We start from the raw sequence: 19,879 nt of genomic DNA on the forward strand, positions 1-19,879 counted from the left end.
CAAAGCGAAAACCAAACATTTCCAGGCAAAGCTCAGCTTTTTCTGCTGCTGCCTGTGTTGATGCAAAAACAAATCTCCGTGGGAAATGCCAACAGAGAGAGAAAATGGGGAAATACATTGGGCTGCTGTGCAGAATGCTGCCTTGCTCTCAGCCTCAGACCTGAGGGGCTGCAGGGCTGAGGGTGGTGGAACCCATGAGGTCAACCTGGATCAGTCCTAGGGGTTATTTAGCAGACTGGCTCGAGCAGCTCTGTCGGAATACAGGAGGAGCCCAATTTGTGCCACAGAGCCTTTGCGAGGGATGCTCGCGCCCTCCTTTCCATCTGTCAGGATGTAATGCTTCATCCAAGCCGCAGCTTCATCCGAGCTACAGCTTCAAGACACGGGAACTGCTGTTTTTAGGACTCATCAATCCACTGCTGTCTTACAGCTTGTCACCCTGTCTTCCTTTCCCCCACATTTGCACCTCGTAAGGCTGCCTGTCTGTCTCCGTGTTTGGCACAGCGGATCCTTCCATAGCCATCACTCTCCCTCCATCCTTCCCTGGGGCCTTGCAGGCTGCAGTTAGCAGCAGACAGTGATGGGAGGACTTTCCTCTCTGCACCCACCTGAGATGCAATGTCTTCACCGGGGCTCTCCCACGCCTGCCAAGTGCATTTTGATGCTCCCCTCCCCGGTGCTGCAGTTCCTCACTTCATTAGCACTGGAGATGTTTATAAATGGAAGAGATAATATTTTTCGTTTCCAGTTTGGGTTTCCAGGGCAGCCACTTTCTACAGCACTTAGGAAGTTTAGAGAAGACGGGGTTATATAAACGATTTTTCCCCCCTGGGTTCTTATTAATCAAGTGGCTTACGGAGCCATTCCCATCGCTTCAGGATAAGGGGCACTAGCTGGGTGAGGGGAGGCAGGCAGCTAATACAAGGCTTTCTATTGGGGGCTTTTGACATTTTTTGTGCATTTGTGGTGAGTGAAGCAGACAGACTTGGCTGTTTGGGTTTGAAAAGCGTGACTGGAGAGTGGGCCATTGTGCTCTTAGGTTCCAGGCAAGCTGTGCTTTGGGCTTCACCATGGTAGGCCTTCAAGTGAGTCATGTAGCATCTTTTAACGACAATTTACCTGGCTCCGTTGATAAAATTTGATTATTTCATGAAAAATGTTTGCACTGCCTGAGCATAGGGGAAATACAGTTCTGACAGCAATGAGTTGCTCCTTCTGCTTTCTACAGTAAAACCCTATGGATGTGCTCACACGCATATGAGCTAATTAATATATTTCCTGGCGAGCTTTGATGTACTCCTGAAGCTTCCCAGCACTTTCCCACTCAGGCTCCAGCAGCAGCTGCTGCCCAGCATGGCTGTGAGCAGCAAGGGCAGCTCGTGGGCTTGGAAAACAGGAGCAAGCCTCACATCAGCTCCTTCTGTTCCCATCAGAACGAAACCAAGATCTGTCTCCTCCTCCGTGCCCTTCCTCCCACTGCCTCCCCACGACCAGAGCTGAGGATGGGGCTCTCTTTGTTTTCCTTGGGTGGAACTAGCCCTGGCTGGAGCAGCAGGTCCAGCTGTTGCAGTCCTGGAGCTGAAAGTCCACAGGAAATCAGCTCATTAGTCTTCCGACCCACATTCGAGTTTTCCAGCTATGTTCTCGGTGTGAAAGTAGTGATTTAAATAGCCAAGGGTGGAAAATAGTGATTTAAAGGAGGTAAAGGTAATATTTGCAGCTATTGCTGACTGTAGACTTGGCAAAGGGATGCTGTATTTCTTCCGGGTCTGGGGAGCGCGTGGGAAGCGGGGAGGGAAAGGTGTTGAACATCTGGAGTGATTTAGCAGTTTTGTGCCGTTGTGTGAGGCTGTGTGCTCGTGGTGCTGCAGACGTAGCTGCCCCCGAAGGATTGGGATGGAGTGATGGAGAGAGAAGCTGCTTGCTGGAGCAGGTGCACGTTGGGCTTTGCAAAAGAGCCGCGCTGACCCCATGGGGACAGGTTGACATCACAGGGACAAGGGATGGGTGTTGATGGCCCTGATGGCTCTGCTTCCCACGGGCACCGCTCAGGGAACTTCGTTCAGCTCCAGTGACGTTTGATGTGACGCCTGAGTGAATTTTCTTGAGTGGTCAGAATTAATTTTCAGACTGGGAGGAAACTTCAAGCACCGCATTACAATGCGGGGGACTTGTTTTGCTGCATCTCAGTGTTGCTAAAACATGACCTGGGCTCCCCAGCTGAAAACGCAGATGCATTTCAGCTCATCTGCACCTGAGCCCTACCCCTGCCACAGCAACCCCCTTGAAGAGCTGAACCGAGTGCGAAGAGGCCTCGTTAACACCTTCTTTTTGAGGTCTTCCTGCTCCAATTCTTTCCCACTTGAAAAGTGCAAAAATGAGAGGGTGTAGCTCAGGTTGAGCAACGCGTGATTTTCCCTGCTTACTTTCTCTTGGCTACGTTAGCCCAGTGAGAAGTGGGTGGAAAAAGAAGAGGGTTTGCTTTAACCTAGAACATATTTAGTAAAAATATTTATGTCTACTTTTTTTTTTTCCTTCTCTTTTTTTTCCCCCTCGGGCTACCAGTTAGCCAGAAAAAACACAAATAAATCAGCTATTTGAACAACTTGTGCTGCAAGCAGGAGGCAAGCGAGGAGGGAAGTGCCGAACCCCCTCTATCTCTCCATCTCCATTCAGCAGCTTTCAGGAGATAATTAAAAAACCGAAATAACTGGTGATGATGATAGCTGCATAATGAGTGACGATGCTCGGAGTGGCAGGCCCCTACCGACCAGCTGTCTCTTGCCCATTTACACCAGCGAGGATTTAGGACTGAGGCGAGCTAATCGGGAGACCCTCATGGGGAGAGAGGCGTGTTATTTAATTAGCTTCACAATGGACTGACTGGGAGGCACGTGGTGGCTCTAATAGAAGGAGATAGATGTCCTTTTAGCTGGGCTAATTGTTAGGAAATAGCAGAGCCTTTGTTCAGCCCCAGCATGTGGCCTGTGATCTCGCAGAGCCTAGGGGCTGCCCGCTTATAATTTTAGACAGATCTATTCAAGCCTGCTCTGTAGCATGGGGCCGAACAAGACGGGCATTGTTGTAGAGCCAGGATCGCTGTCCAAGAAAACCACCCGAAAAACCCAAACACGTGTAGAGCGGAATATTTCTCTGTCGTTTATTCACTATCAGGCCCGGCTGCCAAGCTGTGACAATTGGGAGCGAGGAGCACGGCGAGGGCTTTCCTCTTTGAAACGCTTATATGGGAGAATCCTTCACCCAGGAGCGTCTCTGCCAGCGTCGTATCCGGGTGGGCGGCTCTGGGGTGTGACTGCTGGGAGCTCCATCCCATAATTCCCCCTAAACTCGTGCTCCGAGCATGGGCAAATTGTGCCCAGCTCAGAGTTATCTCCACAGATTGAGGTGGGACTGTGGTTTGGGGTGGAGAGACCTTGTCCCCCAAGGGTGTGATGTCTGTAAGTCCCAGAGTCCTGCACGGCAGGTGATGGAAATCCTCATCTCCGTCCTGAGCTGTCCCGTGGTCCCCACCCCTGAGCTGTCCCTCTGTGAAGTGAGAGCATCCTTCCATTAAACAGGGGAGATGGAGGCACAGAAGTTTGTAAGAGGTCACGTGGAAATATTGAGCAGGAATTTAACTCCCATCCCTTGAGCCCCTCTGTCCTGGCCACAGAGTTAACGTGAGGGTCACTGCACTCCAGAGTTTGATTCCCCCGTGCTGACCACTTCCAACCATCCGTGTGCAAGTGTGTTTTTCTGGTGGCTGCCATTCCTCAGGCTCTGAATTTGTGCCCTAGGGGTTGGCATTGCATGGTCTCTCCTTGGAAGCTGCTTGTGAGGCTCCTGGCACCTTCACGAGAACAAAATGAGGCCGTTGCTTGATGTTTCTTGAAGTGTTGGCTTTAGTTGTTGTTACTGAAACACTGGAGGAACAGAGAAATGTTGGTGAACAGCATCCAGCTGTCCAGAAGTGCTTCACTGGGGGATTAGTGGTGATCCCATTGCATCTTCTTCGTGATGCCTCTCCTGTTTCCCAGGGATGGGGATTTCAGGGACCATCCGAAATGGGTTCACTAACCTCTGTTGCTGGAGATCAGTGAAAATAAAGGGTGAGGCTGAGAGCAGAGATGTGCTGCTTAAGTCTCAGCTGTTTATTTCTGCTGTGGAGGAGTCTGCCTGAGATCTGAGTGAAGACGAGAGGTCCTGCCAATGAGGTTTGACGTGTTTTAGCTGTGCATGCTCGGGGTAACTGTGAGTTAAACAGCAAAAACATTGGATCGTGTTTACCAAAAAAACTCAGTGCTGTCACTTGAGGAGGAGAGGGAAAATGTACCGAGAGCAAACAGCGCTGCAGAACGGCTTATGAGGATTTTCCATCCACGCCAGCTCTTCCAGCAAGGCAACGAGTGAGTGACAGCACCCCCCACCAACGAAATTCGAGGCAGAATTACATCGCTCCAGCTCACATTAGCTAATCAGGTTATGAAGCAGCGTGGGATCGCCGGGAAACCAATAGCAGGAGACACTTGAAGATGCTTAAGCAGCTTGTGAGAGTGCTGATGGAGGTACCCACGGCGGCTGTGGGGCTTTGCCGGGTTCCTGCCGCAGCGATGGCCACAAAGATGCTTTTGTGAGCCATCTCCGCTGGGAAGCTAATGAGAGCAGGAGCCGGGGAGGCTCGGAGGCGGCTTCCTCCGCTCGCTCCCGGAGGGCAATCAGAGGACGTTATTGTGGCAGCGTCTGGGCTGCTCGGGGCTGTGCTGGGGACTGAAGTCTGCAGCTTCTCAGAGGGAACAGAAAGTTGCTTTTAGGACAGGTGATGTGGAGGATGGGGACGCCGAGTGACTCCGGGCACGGAGCAGCCATGGGACCTCAGGGGCTGCAGCCACCTGGCTCACGGAGAAGCCACCACACCGTCTCCTGGCCACACACATGAGATGTGAGAGCAGTGTGGGACACACACAGTGCTGATGGGCTCAATTTGCGGGGACGCTGCTGTCACCAGGGCTACCAACCCAGCCTCCCTTTACCAGCATACAGCAACTCACTCAAGTGCTTCCCAGCTATTACGGCCCTTGGAAGAATTTCTCATATAATTTTAAATTCCAGGAAAGGTATCTCCCTGGGGAGCAACCGTGGCAGCTGCTTGCTCCTTCCTCTCATTGCAGTGGGCCACCTCCACACCCAGAGCCACCTCCCTGCTCTTTCCTTTCTTGGAGTGGTGGCTGCTGCTCATTCCAACAATGATCCCTTGCCATAACTCCTTTCATGTCTCCGTTTCTCTCTGGAATTGCACAAGACCTTTTTTTTTTTCTTCCTCTTTGCTCCCGATTTTTGTCTCCTGCCCTCTGGTTATTGTTTGCCTGACAAAGCATCAAACCAAGGCCCTGACCGCTCGCAGTCATTAAAAATCCCATGGTAGTTTTGGGGAAGGCTCCAATTTGGCTAATTACATTCTGCCATAAATATCCCCCTGCAGTTTTAATTGGTTATGGTGTTCTTCATTTCCTGTCCATAACAGCTGGGTGGTGTGGCTCTGTGTTCTTACGGAGCCGTTGTGATTCACCCCAAAGGTGGCTGCATTTTGGGGCTAGGAAAGCACCTTTGCTCACCCAGTGGTAGTGGCTGCAAGGAGGTGGGCAAAGCCAGGGAGCCGTCCCAGACACAACATCTGGAGGAGAGCCCACAGCTGCCAGTTTGCAGAAAGGCTCAGCAGGAGTGGATTTGGCCCTGCTAATGGAAAGGGCTGGCCCCAGCTCGTGTCCACACTGCAGCAAAGGCTCTGATCTCCTCATACCTCTCCTCAACTCAAAATGAATAATAAATGAATAATTATTCATTTAAACCCAGGTTAGTCAGCATCCCTGGAACAATGTGGCATTATTGCCTCTCCTTTCTTTGTTCCAAACTGTTGAAGAATAATGGGGCTGCATTGTGGAGGGAGGGCGGATGGTTATCTCCCATCCACAGCAAAATCTTCTGACTGCATTAATGGCAGCAGGGCTGTTGTCCGTGGCCCAGCATCCTCCCTCAACAGGGAAGAACAGGAACAGATATTAATGTTGAAGAGCAACAGAATGGAAAAGGAGGGTGAGTCTTGGATGTTGAAGAGGAAAGATTTTTCTGAAGCCTTTAAGCAGCAAATAGGAACCAGTTGCTGAGGCAGAGTCATGTTTGGCAGGTCTTGGACTCCAAATGGTCACATCCCAGCTGAAGAAACTAATCAATGGATTCCTTCCATGCCTTCTGCGAACACTGAGCCATTGAGTGGCTCAGCTGGAGTTCAGAGCCAGGGCTTTCATGTTGCAGGCTCTGAAGTGAACACAAATTAAGGCAGTCGCTAGAACGGAGTCGAGTTTGAAGGAGAGATTCAGCTGCCCTGGGAGGAAATTTCTGTCCGCAGGCTCTCTCTTCTTTTCCACCACCTTTCCTCCACTTTGAGCTTTGTTGCCCCAGTGCAGCTCTTGGAAGCACTCCTCATTGTCCTGCAAAACAGGAATCTGGGGGAGCTCAGAGCCCCTGCAGCCATGCAGCACCAAGCTGTGGCTTCAGCATGGAGCCGGCATGCATGAGTGTGTGCATCTTCTCTGATAAAAAACACACGAACTGCAAGAACAATCTTCATTAGAGCCTTTGTACTAGTCCAGGAGAGAGGGAGCCTCAATACAGGTGCATTGGACTTCAGCCAGTCCTCAAGACTGTAACGCTCACAGGAGAGGCCAAAGCCAAATGCATCAGCCCACGGGAGCAGGGCTAAAGCACAGACACCTGAGAGGCAGCTGACACCTTCTCTGCTGCAGCATTTTCATCCCAGCAGCAGCTCCTCTGCTGCACCCGGGAGCATCTCTGCTCGTGGGAGCCTCCTGCATGGTGTCAGCAGCTCGTCCCCATCAGCTCTCACTCAGGCACAGCACCATGGCCTCGCAGCGTGCCTCCTCTTTCAGCCTGGGGATTGTGGTTTGCTGCAGGAGGCTGCACTCACTCTGAGCACCGCGGGTTCTCAAGCACTAATGGTGGGGTGTAGGGGCCATAGGTGCTTTCTGATGTCTTCACCGTGGCCAGGAGGCTGCAGCCAGCTGCTCCCCAGCAGCAGCACACATGCACTCTCCCTGCTTCACTCTGCTCCCTGCCGTGCATCGCAGCCAACCTGCATGCTGCTCACACTCCTCTCTACAGTCTCTTCCTTCAATCATTGCTATCCATCATAAAAGGGGATAAAAAACACAACAGGACAGGAGCAAGCCCGTCACCCTGTGCAGGGGGAGGCAATAAGGACCAAGTTTTATTCTTGCAGCCACCCTCTCAGATTCCTGTGGCTGGTTGCTCAACGTGAGGCACCTGAGGCTGAGCTTTCAGGCACAGCTCGCTGCCCACCGAGCTTTGCTGGTGTTTGAACAGCCTGAGCTGTCTGCCTTGGTTAAACAGTCGCTGTGTGAGCGAGCATCAAGCTCTGCATTTGTGGCTCCAGCACCTCACAGCTTCTTTTATTTCCACCGACATCTCTTCTACAAACGCACCTTGGGTGAACGAGAAAGGCAGCGCTGAAGGAGCTAGAAATACTTCTGAGCTGTGACATTTGCATCAGTGAAGCACACTGGGTTTCTGCTGTATGTGTTCCCTGCTGCACATTGGGGTGAGCAGCCCCGAGTTCAGCCCTTGCCCCATTGCAGCCCCTGGGTGCAGCTCTCCGTGCCAGCGTGTCACCAACTGCCGAGAGTTTCTGAGAGAGAGAACCACAAAAGCTGCTTGCTAATTTTCTTTTCTTTTTTTCTTTTTTTTTTTTTTTACACTTGTACCGGTAAATTGACATCTGTGAGTCATAATCTCCTTTCTGCTCTGCCGTTTGTGGTCTGAAGTTTTTGCTACCCAAATATAATAAAACGTATTTTATGTGAAAACCGATATTCCTCTGTGAAGCTCACAACACGCTGCCACAGCACTCGCATCTTCCTAGCCGCTCCCACACCCGTTTGCCCCCCCCCCCCCCCGATCTAGCCCCCTCGTCCGGCACACACATCACGATCACCCGCGGGCATCCAGGGCTCCGCTCCGCGTCCGCCTCGGGGCATCGAGCGGGGAGAAGATAACACCTCGAGATCTTTTTTCCCCGCGTGGAAACGGGACTGCGGAGCCTCAACGCGCAGCTCCTAACCCCCCCCCGAGGCGGCTCCGGCTCCGCTCCCCGCAGTGCCCGGCCCGGGGCCGCCTCCGGGGCGGGGGCAGCCGGGTCCCTCCCCGCCGCTGTCACCGCCGCTCGGGGCCGCCCCAGCTCCCTCCCCTCGGCTCAGCCCGGCCGGGCGGCGGCGGCGGCGGGGGGGGGCGAGGCGGAGCGGAGCGGCAGCGAAGGAGCGCGGAAGGAGAAGGGAGAGAGTGAGCGAGGAAGGAAGGAGGAGGAGGAAGAGGAGGAGGAAGGCGCTCGGCCGCCGCTGCCCCGGCGCAGCAGCCGCCCCCCCCCCCCCCCCAACCCCCCAGCTCCCGGTCGCGGTCCCCTCGCTCCGGCTCCAGCCATGAAGGCGGCGGTGGACCTGAAGCCCACCCTGACCATCATCAAGACGGAGAAGGTGGACATCGATCTCTTCCCGTCGCCCGGTGAGCCGCCCGCGTCCCGGGGAAAGCCCTCCTCGAGGGCGGCGGTTTGCGGGGGATGCGCGGTATCTGGGGGGGGTCCCGCGGGGTGCGGGGGGGCCGCCCCCGGCTCTGGTAAAGGCGAAGTTGGCTTCGGAGCGCTCGGATCACTTCCCCTCCCTGCGCGGCCACCGCCGCACCCCGCGCTCCTCCCGGTGCCGGCACGGGACGGGATGCGCGCCGTGGGCTCGGGGCAGCTCCCACGGAGGGGAGTGGGGCTAAGGGCCGTGGGGCGGATCCCCCTTCCCCGGGGCCGTGGCCCTGTGCGGTCCGAGCACGGCCGGGATCGGGATCGGGGCGGCACCGCCTCTGCAGCGGCAGAGCCCTCTGCTCCGCTTCCTTTAGTTTGGTGGGGCTTTTTCCCCCCCCTTCCCTGAAGAAACGGGGGGAGGACGGCTGCCGGAGCTATCCGGGAAGGCAGCGGCGTGTCACCGTCACGAGGAGCGCTTTTTCTTTCTCCTTTTCAATTCTCCTGGCGCTAAGTTGAGATGCCGGCTGTACAGAGCTGCTAGTTGAGCGTTTCCCATTAGAAGGAGCGCCGGTCCCACGCCGGGGGCTGCGGGGGGGGGGGGCTGCAGGGACACAGCTCTGCCTTCTGCACGCAGGGGAGGGTGAAGCGCAGTCCCATCGCTTCCCCTGTCCCCGAGCCGTTCCCCCTGTTGCTGCATTTTGGGCGCTGAAGGAAATCAAGTCGGAGCTGTGTGTGTTTTGGGTTTTTTTTGCCGTTTCATAAGTTTCTGGGGAAACCCAGCTGGGGGCTCTGCACTGCCGGGTGATGCGATTTGGGATGTGGGTGGGAGCCGAGTACCACATGGGGCCGCGGCACTCAGAGCTCCGAATAAAGGAGGGTGTGCGTGTGGGATCAGCTTGTCTGCAGGGAGATCCTCTGCGTGAGCCGTGGAGGACCTGGTCAGCATCACAGCTGTGTCAGTGCTCCTCGTGTGTGCTCTGAAGGGCTTCCAGTCGCGATGGACCATTTCCAAAGCACCTAAGCATGTTAAATGTGAGTCTCTGGTGGTGCTGAGGACCTGTTTGTGCCCATTTCCAACAGCTCTGGTTGAAAGAACGTTTACCCAGGACTTGCCCATGCACTTCAGGTGGTGACTGCTGTGCCATTGCTTGCAGAGGAAGCAAACGGGATGGGAAGCAACACCTGGCTCACAGGCACAGGGCTGGGAGGGTTTGTTTGTCTTCCAATCAGAACAAATATCTGTTTAAATTTGAACACCTCGTGGTGCTGGTGGCAGCGGGCACTGAGGCTCTTTGTTGCCCGTGTGTTTGATCAATGGAAATGCTTTTGCCTCGAGTGAGGACGTGTTGCTTCGTGCCACCTTCGGTTCGTTCTCTTCAATTAAAGCTCTTTTTGCAGCTGATGTCAGCAAGCAGTTTTTAGCTCCGACCCAAAGTTTAAACTTTGGCAGGAAGAGCGCTGAGAAGCGCAAACCAAAAAGGTAAAAAAGAGCTGACTCCTGTCAGCTTCAGCTGCAGTCGCTTCTGTTTTGGTGGCTGTGTGAACGCTGAGCCAGAAAGGTCAATGTTGTCAATTAGCTGGCTTAACCTCATTTCCCCTGCAACTTTTTAGAGAAAGCTGAAGCTTTCTTGCGTGCCTGGGACTGACGATGAGAGAGGGAGTGCAGATGCTGCTGGCTTCTGCTTCAGGCGTCCAGCAGTGCCCCAAATAGGGGACATCACGTTGTCTCTGCTCCAGCCTATTTCAGACTGCTGCTGAGGTCTTGCTTGCTCAGCCCTTGGTATGTTCTTGTGGAATCTGCCATCGGATGTGTCCCGTTGCCCTTTGAAATGGGTATGGCCTCGCTGAGATGAGCTGCTCATCCCTTCACGTGCCAGCAAAGCAGGTTTGCTCTGCAGTGTCCACAGGGTTAACCTTAGGCAGGGAAAGCTGTTGCAGGCACAGGTTTTCAATCGTGCAGATTCCATTTGCCAGGTGCTCAGTGCCCTGTAAAGCTGCTCAGGAGCATTGGTTTGTGCTGCAGTGTCCCCTTCTTTCCCCAGAACAAAAACCTGCACCAACCCGTGTGTGCAGCAGCCTCGGTGTGCAAAAGTGGGATGGCATTTGCAGTGTGTCCAAAGGGTTTAAAAGTAACTCAGATGGGATGTGAAGCTGTACAGGCTGTCCAGAGCCAGATTCCCCACTGTTTTCATCCAGAATGTGCCAGGGAAATGAGGTCAGGAGCCAAAGTACCCTTTAGTGGTCTTCTTTAGTATGCACGCTGTGGGGGGAGGGTGGTGTTAGCTGTAACGCTATGAAGGAGTGCATGATATCGTAGTTTTAATTGCAAATGTACATCTGATCCACCAAAGGGTTGACTTAATTTACCAACTTTATTCATCGTGGACGTTCTGAAGTTCATCCACTGAAGGAAGAACCCAAACCAGGTGCAAATCAGCCCTGAAACTGAACGCTGCAACTGATAAACGCTGCCCTCTGCAAATCAGTTTGCTCCCTCCAGTTCTGCAGAGCTGTTTGGTCTCTGTGGTCGGAGTGTGAAGCAGCCTTGCAGCCCTTGCTGGAAGCAGGCAGTGTGTCACTGGGACTCCCAGTGCTGTGACATAACTGCGTTTCTTGTTAACAGAGATGCAGACCTGCTGCCCCGTGGCTTCCCGCAGCGCAGGGTGCAATGTGAGGTGGTTCTGGGTTTCTGCATCCACTTCCCTCTTTTCCTCCTTCCCCTCTGGGTGCATCCTGGTGGTGGGCATCATTCTGCCCAGCACAGGAATAGGAACGGGCTGTGAAATCCCGACAGGACCCGTCCCTTCGGGCACTTCCCATACGTACCCGAGGGCCAGCTGGGAGACAGGCACGTTGTTTCCACTGGCCTGAGTGTGGGTGGCACCCCGAGGTGATGTTTTATCTGGCAAGGGCCCTTCCCTCTGTATAGTGTTTGGGATGAGCGAGGTTTCTCCTGCTGTGATTGCCGCAGGGAAGCAGACAGCTCCTGCGCAGTGTGTTGGGATGTAGGATCTGCCCACAGCACACGGCTTCCCCTTCCCGGAGCCGGGGCAATCTCCTCTTGTCCTTTGCTTTCACTTTTAGTGCACGCGAGCAAGGGAGCTTGTATTTGAGCACGTTTATCAGGTGCGTTCCCTCCTGTGCTGTGCCTTGCTGCAGGGGAAGGGCAAAGTGCTTTACAAGCATTGCTTCGTTACAGCCTTCAGATGGGATCCTGGAGAGCACAGGTTTCCAAACACACGTCGTTAATTCCCACACAGTCGTTATGTGTGTGTGCAGCAGCATCCCCCCCAAAGGAGTCAGCCTGGGAGCTGGTAGGAATAGAAAGGAGTGCACTGGGGCATCGCTCTTCTGCAGAGATGGGTTTGATCCTGGGTTACCTCTGCACGGCCCTCGCAGGGGGCTGCTCCTTGCAGCAGGGTCAGCTGCAGTTTGGTGATTTCAGGGCAGTGGAGAATGCTACCCAGCATCTTTCTGAACGCTTTTGCTTCTGCACCGACAGCAAAGGAGGGAGCTCCTCTTTGGCTGCGTGCTGTTCTGTGTGGGCACCAATCGTCCGTAAACGAGGGCTTCGGGCTCCTGCAGTATTTCCAGCGCTGATTGCCGCTGTAAGAGGTGAGAATTTGAGCTGAAAAAGGGCAATTATCTTTCTATGCACTTACAAAATGCCCATCACTGTGGTATCCAGCTAGGATGGGGGGATGATAGTTTCGTAGGAGGGAGGGGGCTGACTGCACCGGGCTGTCACCAGCTTGATCAGCGTCTGCTTGAGGAACAAAGCCATGAGGAGAGCTGGAAAGAGGACAACTGGCGATGCTCTGTGCCCTTCCTTCACAGCCTCCTTCAGGGATAGGCGCCCTGAAGTGCATCCCTGGCCAAAGGGTTTTAAACTTTGGTACAGAGAGCAGAATTTCCAAGAAAGAGGAGCAGAGCCCCATTCCATCCACTTTTTCATCACGCAGTCCACAAAGCATCTAACAACTGTGCAATTACTGCATAGTTACATGAAGTGGCCTCTAATTTGCCGTGTAATTATGGTGTGCTATGCTTTGATGAGCCTTATAAAATGAAGGGATGACACAGTCTCATGCAGGAATAAGCTCCAAAGGGAGCTGATGGGCAAGGAGTCTGCTGTCCCAAATCCGTGACACATTGCTGGCAGGCAGTGCTGTGCTCTCTGCTGGGATCCTGGCAGGCTGGCTTTTACCAGGGAGATGGCTTTGGGGACCTCTGTCTGGACAGATGTGTGGTGTGGCTGAGCTGGGGAAGCAACAGCTTCAGGTTTAGGGTTCAGAGGGGCTGCTTTCCCTGCCTGGAGCTGGAATTCTGGGTGGATGTGGAAGTGAGCTGGGAAAGGAAGTGTGTGGCAGTGTCTGAGCTCCCATTTACCTCTAGCAGCCCAAATCCTGCAGGTAGACCTCGAGATGGCAGTTGGATGCTGGGGGCAAGATGGAGATGAGCTCTGTGTCACCGGGAGGTGTTTTGGTGAGAGCAGGTCCATCTCTGGCACCTGGGGAGGAGGCAGGTGTAAGAGCAGACTGAATATCATGTAGGGATGTGAAGGAGCAGGGATGCCATGCTGAGTGACTGCAGCAAGGTGGAGGTTGGGGGAAGGAAAAAAAACCAAACCCATGTGGATTTGTCCCAGACAATTAAAGGGATTCTTTCCTTTCAGCACCATCAGCTGGCACTTGCACGGGCACATAAGCTGCCTAGAGGCAGCGAATTGCATGGCTTGGGGAGACAAGTGTCACTGCTATCCCTGGAATGAATGGAAAGGATGAAGCTGCTGACGTCTCACATTCAACTCGAGGAAAGACCTGTGCTGGGTAGGAAGGTGCCAGGGGGCAAACTGAAGCAACAAATCAGTGGCAATCTGCTTTGCTTGAGCCCCTGAGAGCAGGGACTGCCCGTTCTTTGTGCTCTGAAGTTGGGGATCCCAGCAGAAATGCATTTTCCCCAAGTCCCCTTGCTGGCTGTGAGCTCAGGGCTGCTTTGCAGCTTGTCCAAACCAGCACAGCTGCTCTGAAGCCAGGGATGCTGTGGTCCAGCAGAAGTCCTCATCGCTGCAGAACCGGTGGGCCAGATCTGTAGCTGATACAAATGGTGCAGCTGTCCCGCAGCCAAAAATTGGCCCTGCATCCTTTTTTCTTTTAACCCACGACATAGTTATGCATCTGAGCTCTTTTGTTCCTCTTCCGTGACTAAGCCGCTTGCTGCCTTGTGTTTCTCTTTTTTTTTTCCTTCATTGTGTAGTTTATAATCTCCCAACTAGATACAGAAAGAAAATTTGTTTGCAGTGTTGGCCAAGAGGCTCTGGTTACACTGGCATGGGGCCATGCTTACATCTCCAGTCAAAATACTGCTGGTTTAACAATAAATATTTATTGATTCTCCTACAAGCTTCTACATTTTTCCCAGGTGCAGTGGAATTTGGGGGCGGGGGCTCTTGAGCTCTGGAGATGCTTTTGTTTTGGGTTTGCGTGAAATTTGCTCCTCCTGATGACAAAAGTGGGAGATGACTGTGGAGATAGCAGCTCTGCTGAGGGTTGGGTGCCTTGCAGGCTGCCTCTGTGTCCGTGGCCCATAGCTGTGCTCTGTCTGGACCCCAGCTTCCAGGGTTTGTGCCTGTGGCTGCTTTGGGCTCTGGTGGTAATTATGGGAAAATGTGCAAATCTGCAAGACCCTTTATCTGCATGAATATCTCCTTGAATTAGGGAGTGGCTCCTGTCCAGAGGGGATACGTGGTTCGATGTTGGGTCCAGAGAGATGGCAGAAGAAACTAAGAAGTAAAATAAAACAAAAGATCCGGGTGGTTTCAGTAGTTTGACTCCAGGGCTCGGTCTTCACGTTTGTAGAGCACCGCTGGGTCTGAGAGCGTGTCCTGGTAGCGTTAGCAAACTGCAAACGTTTGCATGCAAAACCTGAGCTTCTGCAAGCTGCGTGTGTTCAGATGGCAGCAAAGGTCACGTTCAGAAGCGCTCAGAATCACGCTGCTCTCTTTTTGCATGCAGTGGGTGGCTCGGAGCAACTTTGGGCTCCTTTAGCTCTGCATGGAGAGCAAACCCAGCGCTCCTCTGTCTGAACTGGGAGATGAAACTGCACATTTTTGGGCTCTCTTCTCCCCCCCCCCTCACTCAGCTGGCAGCAGTGGGAGGTTTGGTTTGATCCTCGGTGACCTGAGCGGCGTCAAGTCGCTGGGACGACGTCTGTCTGGGCAGGACCACGCAGTGCATTTTCCCCATCACCTCCCTGATCTTGCTGATGGTGCACAGTTTTTTTGGCACGCCTCGAGTCGTGGTTGCTGCCTGGTGCCCTCTGTTCAGTGCCTTTGTGCACTGTGTGCCAGCTTCGCTGTGCATTTGCAAGAAGCCAGGATGCTGTGCTGCTCAATCCTGCATCTGCTCCCCGTGGAGCAGTGCCCAGCAGGAAAATGCCCTCCTAGGGCACAGTGGCTTGCACGTGCAAGGAATAAAGAGCAGCTTTCTATCGCAGAGAGGAGAAGTTTCTTTTTCAGTGGCTCCTTCTGGGAGATGTCAGGTTTTGGAGGATATTGGTGACCCCGTGTGCGTGCAGAGCTGCACTGTGGTGTGCCAATTTGATGGCTGCAGGTGCTGGGCAGTGTGGGGAGGGCTCCCTCGCAGCCCATGCTGCCTGCAGATGCACGTGGGCAGCTCTGCAGCTGAATGGTGACTGCAGAGGCCAGGGGCTGAGTGCTTGAGTGGAGCTTTAGTGCCATGCCCTCTGAAGCACCTTTTCAGAGGGATTAGAGGGCTTCCCTTTTGCCGGGGATGCTTGATGGAAGCACGGGGCTGACGTAGTAAGGCAGCAGCTTTCTGCAGGAAGCACTCATCTGTGGGGCAGGGCTCCAGATGTTCCACTGCTCCTGTGATGATGCCAGAAGGGGCAGAGATGGCCATCCACCTCAGGTGGACCCAAACCCGACGCAATTCAGCAAGTGTCTGCAGGGAAATTGCTCTCCTGTAGGGTGTGACTCTGCCTGTGTGGGTAAGCTGGGATGGCGAAGGCCGGCTCCTCACCCCAGTGAAGCATTCGGAGCTTGTTAATGAATGAAATGCATTTTCCTCCATGGAGGGGATTTTAAATTGGCTCCACATGGATTATGTATGTTGTCGCACTTTCCCGGAGGGTGATGGCATGATTAGGAATGTGGGTTTGATGAAAGAAGCCAGACACTGAGTCAAAAGCTGAGCGCTCCCCCCGAGCCGCTCCCCACCCCGTGCCCCCTCTCCCCCCCCCATCTCATTTAAAATATTTGACACGATTCCAGGGCATTCTTCAGATGGCTGCTGGGGAGCACGAGAGGAGTGAGCCATTGGGATGCTGCTGTCTGTGCAATGCACACATGCTGGGTGCTCAGCCCCAGAATTTCAGGGACGTCGATCCTGGCTTCTGACACCAACAGAGGGCAGGAAAAGGTTTAACGTAGGGGAACTGCAGCACAGCCCACCAGAGCTCACTCTGGGCTTTGTTTCGTGTTGCTTTTTATTTCTTTCCTGTTAGCATCATCTATCACAGTAATCAAAATGTGGCTTTTTGACCCACATGAAAGCTGTGTTGTTTTTTTTTTTAATAGGTGACTGTGCGTGTTTGTGCAAAACCACTCCGTTCTGGGCAATGTTCTGGAAGCTGTAGAGCAACAAGATATGTGTATATATCTTTACCTTTTCGTTTTGAGAAATGGTTTACCGAAAATGTGAGCTATCAGAAGAAGCCAGTAGCAAAAGCTGAGCACCGCTGGCTTTTTCCACTGCAAAAACCTAAAAGGAGCCGCAGTGGAGCGCGTGAAGTTCAGGCTTTTTTTTACACAGCATTGTGAGGAGCAGTTTCTCAACACAATCCCAAGTGGCTTTCTCTTTTCAGACACTCAGGGCCCACTGTGCAGCCTCTCACCTCCCCAAACCGCTCTCTGGGGTCACTGAGTGCAGTTCCTCGTGGTTTGCAGCTGGAATGGGGGAAAGCTCCTCTCCTCCATCCCCACAGCATCGCTCGGAGCGCTCTCCAGGATGGGATGTGCAGGGATCCGGGCTCAGCCTCACTGCTCTGTCCCCAAGTCTGGGCAGCTCGGTGCTGCCGCGGGGCTGGGAAAGTTTCTCTTCCCAACGTCAGCAGTGGGCTTTCAGGGCTGTCACGGTAGCTGTGGCCCAGCGGGGCACTGAGTCACTGGTGCTGTTTTCCATCCCTTTAAGCGGCTCCAGATTTGGAGCTGGCTCGAGAGCTTGTGACTTGAAAGGCCCCGGCCGTGCGTGTGTTCTGCCTTCGAGCTGGATGACTCTCGCGTGTTCCTGCGTTCAAACGGCTCAACCCCGAGCAGCCGTGGCCATATGGATCCTATGGAGTGACCCCTCAGAGGGATGGGTTACCTCAACGGGGCGAGGAGGGATGGGGAAGTGGGGCTGGGTGAGCCTGAGCTGCTTGGCATCTTCGGGTTGTGTCCGCCTTGGGAGCTGCTGGTGCCAAGCATTCATTGGATAACCTCACAAAAATAGAAAAACAAAAAGAAAAAAAGGGAAATGTGGAAAAAAGATCCAGAAGGAAAGCAAAAGGGATGGATGGGGATAATGTGCCTTTAAACAGCTGTGTGTAACTGTGCTTGCTAATGGGGTGACTAATTCCATGCATCGCAAAGCAGCAGCAGCAGAGCCCACTGCCAAGGCGTGCGGGGCTGGGGAGTCATCGTGGTGTGCTCGCCCTCCCCTCCCCTCCCTGCTCTCACTCACTCCCCCCCCCCCGGGCAATTAATTTACTCATCTGGAGGGCACAGCCTAACGATCTCTTGACTCAGCAATCCGGGGCCAATGGGAGCCGTGGGAGCAAATTCCAGGCAAGAAAGAAATCTCATGACTTGTCTCGGAAAAGATTGCTCCTAAAAGATCCCCTTACGGTCATGGAGCGCTCCGTGCCCGCGCCTTCGTCAGAGCCCTGATGAGCTTTGTGATTGCCCAACTCCGGGGAGCGGGGCCGGCCTGGGGGGGTTGTTGGAAGTTTCTTGTTTGGAAAAGAGCAGGATTTGCTTGGAGAAAAGAAAGATTTGAGACTGCGGGGCCCTGGAGCCAGTGCCTGCTCCCCAGGGCATGGGGGTGTGGGGCCACTTGCCAGGGCAGAGAGCCCAGAGCTTGGCTTTGTGTTGCTTTTTGGGTCATTCATCCCTTTTCTTCCCCCACTTCCCAGAGGTCTTAAAACCCTTCCTTCGCCTGCAGGCAATTTGGATTCTTCCATCAGTGTTTGCTAGCTGCAGGCACTGACCTTACCTTCCTATGGCTTCGTGGATGACTTACTTTATGTTTTTGGCCCGCTTTTTCTTTCTTCCATAACACATACCTCTCTCACCAGGCCTTTTCCCCTGTGAGCATCATCCGAGGCGTGCTGGGCTCTGTGCCTTTCTGCTGCCTCTGGAGATGCTCTGGGGTTAGACCAGGTTGCTCTTTGCACACTTCAGTTCTGCAGCCTGGCCCTGTGGGTGGATGCCTGGTCAACTCACATCGTGGCTCAGGAGCAGTGACCCAGCCCCAAACTGCAGCATCCCAGGGCTCATTACAATCAGTGGAGGATTCCCAAAGTTCCTGGCAAGGGCTCCTGAGTGACACCCCCACTCCCTTCTCTGTTTGCATCTCTCCTAACAGCCTCTTGGCCTGAGCAGCCGAATTCAATCAGCCCTTTCACCATCTGCTCCCAGGCACTTCTGCTGGGGAGGGCTCGGGGCCAGCGAGGCTGTAATTCCTTAATAGCTTCCGGATGCTGTGCACGGGGTGGATGCGAGGGCTGTGAGCATCTCAGCCTCTCCTCCCATCCCCGCAGCCTTTGCGGAGGTTTCCAAACTAAGGGCTTCCTCTGAGCACCCCCAACCCCCTGGTTTATCCCTGCCAGCCTTTTGCTGTCCCATCTGAGGCCAATAGGTGACATAATCCTCGTCCTGGCTGGCCCTTGGTGCTGGGATGGGGATGGCTGAAACTGATGGGGCAGCCCAGTGTGGTTTTGGCTCCCTTCCCCTGCTCACTCCCACCTTCCTCCTCTTCCCAAGGCTTGTCTGGCCCAATTGCTGCACTGGTCCCTGGTGGGAAGATTCCTAGAAGTCAGAGTAGGAAAAGAAAAGCTTCCTGGGGCCGCTTGGGAAAACCCTTGCTCTCCTCCATGGGGCTGCTTGATCACCTGCAGGCTGCACAGGACAGCCTGAACGGTGGAAAGCTCTGAGCTCATCCTGCTTTTTGGGAACACTGATGTCTGAAACTGGCAAGAAGCATGGAGGAGGTTTAATCTCAGGGCTGTTCTTCTGCCTGGGAAAATCCACGTGTTCCTTGTCTTTATTTCCTTGTCCACTTCCAAACAATAATAGCAGAAAGAGAACTGCTCCTGAGATGTTGTGAAATGCAGTTGGTCTGGCAGCAGTGTTTTTGAGGCACTCACTCCAGCATGGCCTGCAGCTTGCCAGATTTTTCCCAGAGCTGTTTCTGACCTCCATCCCTGGAGCGTGGTTCCCTCTCCTCCTACCCCAGATGGAAAAACTGGGTCCAGATTCATTCTTCCCATCTTAAACTGAGGTCGTTTGCTGCACCCGTGGTCCCCTTTGGGGCTGATAGGAGGTACAGGGAGGTGAAGCAGAACAGCTTTGCCAAGCAGGGTGCTCCTGTCTCACAGTGGGACATGGGAATGTTTAAACTCTTGTGAGTGTAGGGCACTTGTGGTTCCTGTGCATGGGATGGGACAGACAGTGCTCCTGCTTGGGTGATGCTCGTGGAGATGCCAGCTGGGATGTCTGAGGATGCTTGCAGTCTGTGGGGTGGCATTAGTGGAGTGCTGTCTGGGCTGCCCAGGCACCACCACGAGGAGGAGAGGTTGTTTGCTTTAAGGGCCTTCAGCCTCTTCTGTCCAGTTGGTTTTTCTCCCCTCCTTTAAATGCTGCTGCTCTGAGAGATGCAGTTGGCATAGGTGAGATGCACATTGCAAGCTCCTTGGGTTCTGATCTCAGCTGCGGGGGGGTTGTGGTGTATATTTGTGAACCACGTTCACGAGGGAGGATACGATCCCTTCAGAGCCGTCGGGGCAATTGCAAATGCAAGTCTTCATCAGAAGCAAATCGTGTGCTGCAGAGAGGTAAATCCACACACAGCACAGGGAAACGAGAGGTGTCAGAACGCAGTGCTACCTCAATCTCTTGGCAGAGCTGGCTATTTGTTCTAAGGAGTTAGCAATAACTTTGTTGATTACAATGCCTGACTGTCTTTAGTTTAATGTTATTTAGAGCAAACAGTGCTGAGATTTACC

At 53.7% G+C, this 19,879-nt stretch overlaps 1 protein-coding gene across 3 annotated transcripts in view; it reads left to right on the plus strand.

Moving 5' to 3' along the window:
* The window catches only part of ETS1 (ETS proto-oncogene 1, transcription factor), a 62,862-nt gene that overhangs the window by 15,889 nt on the left and 27,094 nt on the right, over positions 1–19,879 (plus strand). Inside the window, exon 1 of one of the 3 annotated variants that reach the window (XM_065738574.1) lies at positions 8,248–8,589. The exons of the other annotated variants lie outside the window; for them this stretch is intronic. Coding sequence (XP_065594646.1) covers positions 8,508–8,589 — 82 coding nt within the window. The 5' untranslated portion in view covers positions 8,248–8,507. Of the gene's footprint in view, positions 1–8,247; positions 8,590–19,879 lie in introns of those variants that run through there. 3 annotated transcript variants of the gene reach the window in all.

Source organism: Cyrtonyx montezumae, unplaced genomic scaffold, assembly GCF_038088225.1.
Source record: "Cyrtonyx montezumae isolate F1298 unplaced genomic scaffold, pur_monq_1.0 scaffold_22, whole genome shotgun sequence".
In the NCBI taxonomy this organism is placed as follows: domain Eukaryota; kingdom Metazoa; phylum Chordata; class Aves; order Galliformes; family Odontophoridae; genus Cyrtonyx; species Cyrtonyx montezumae.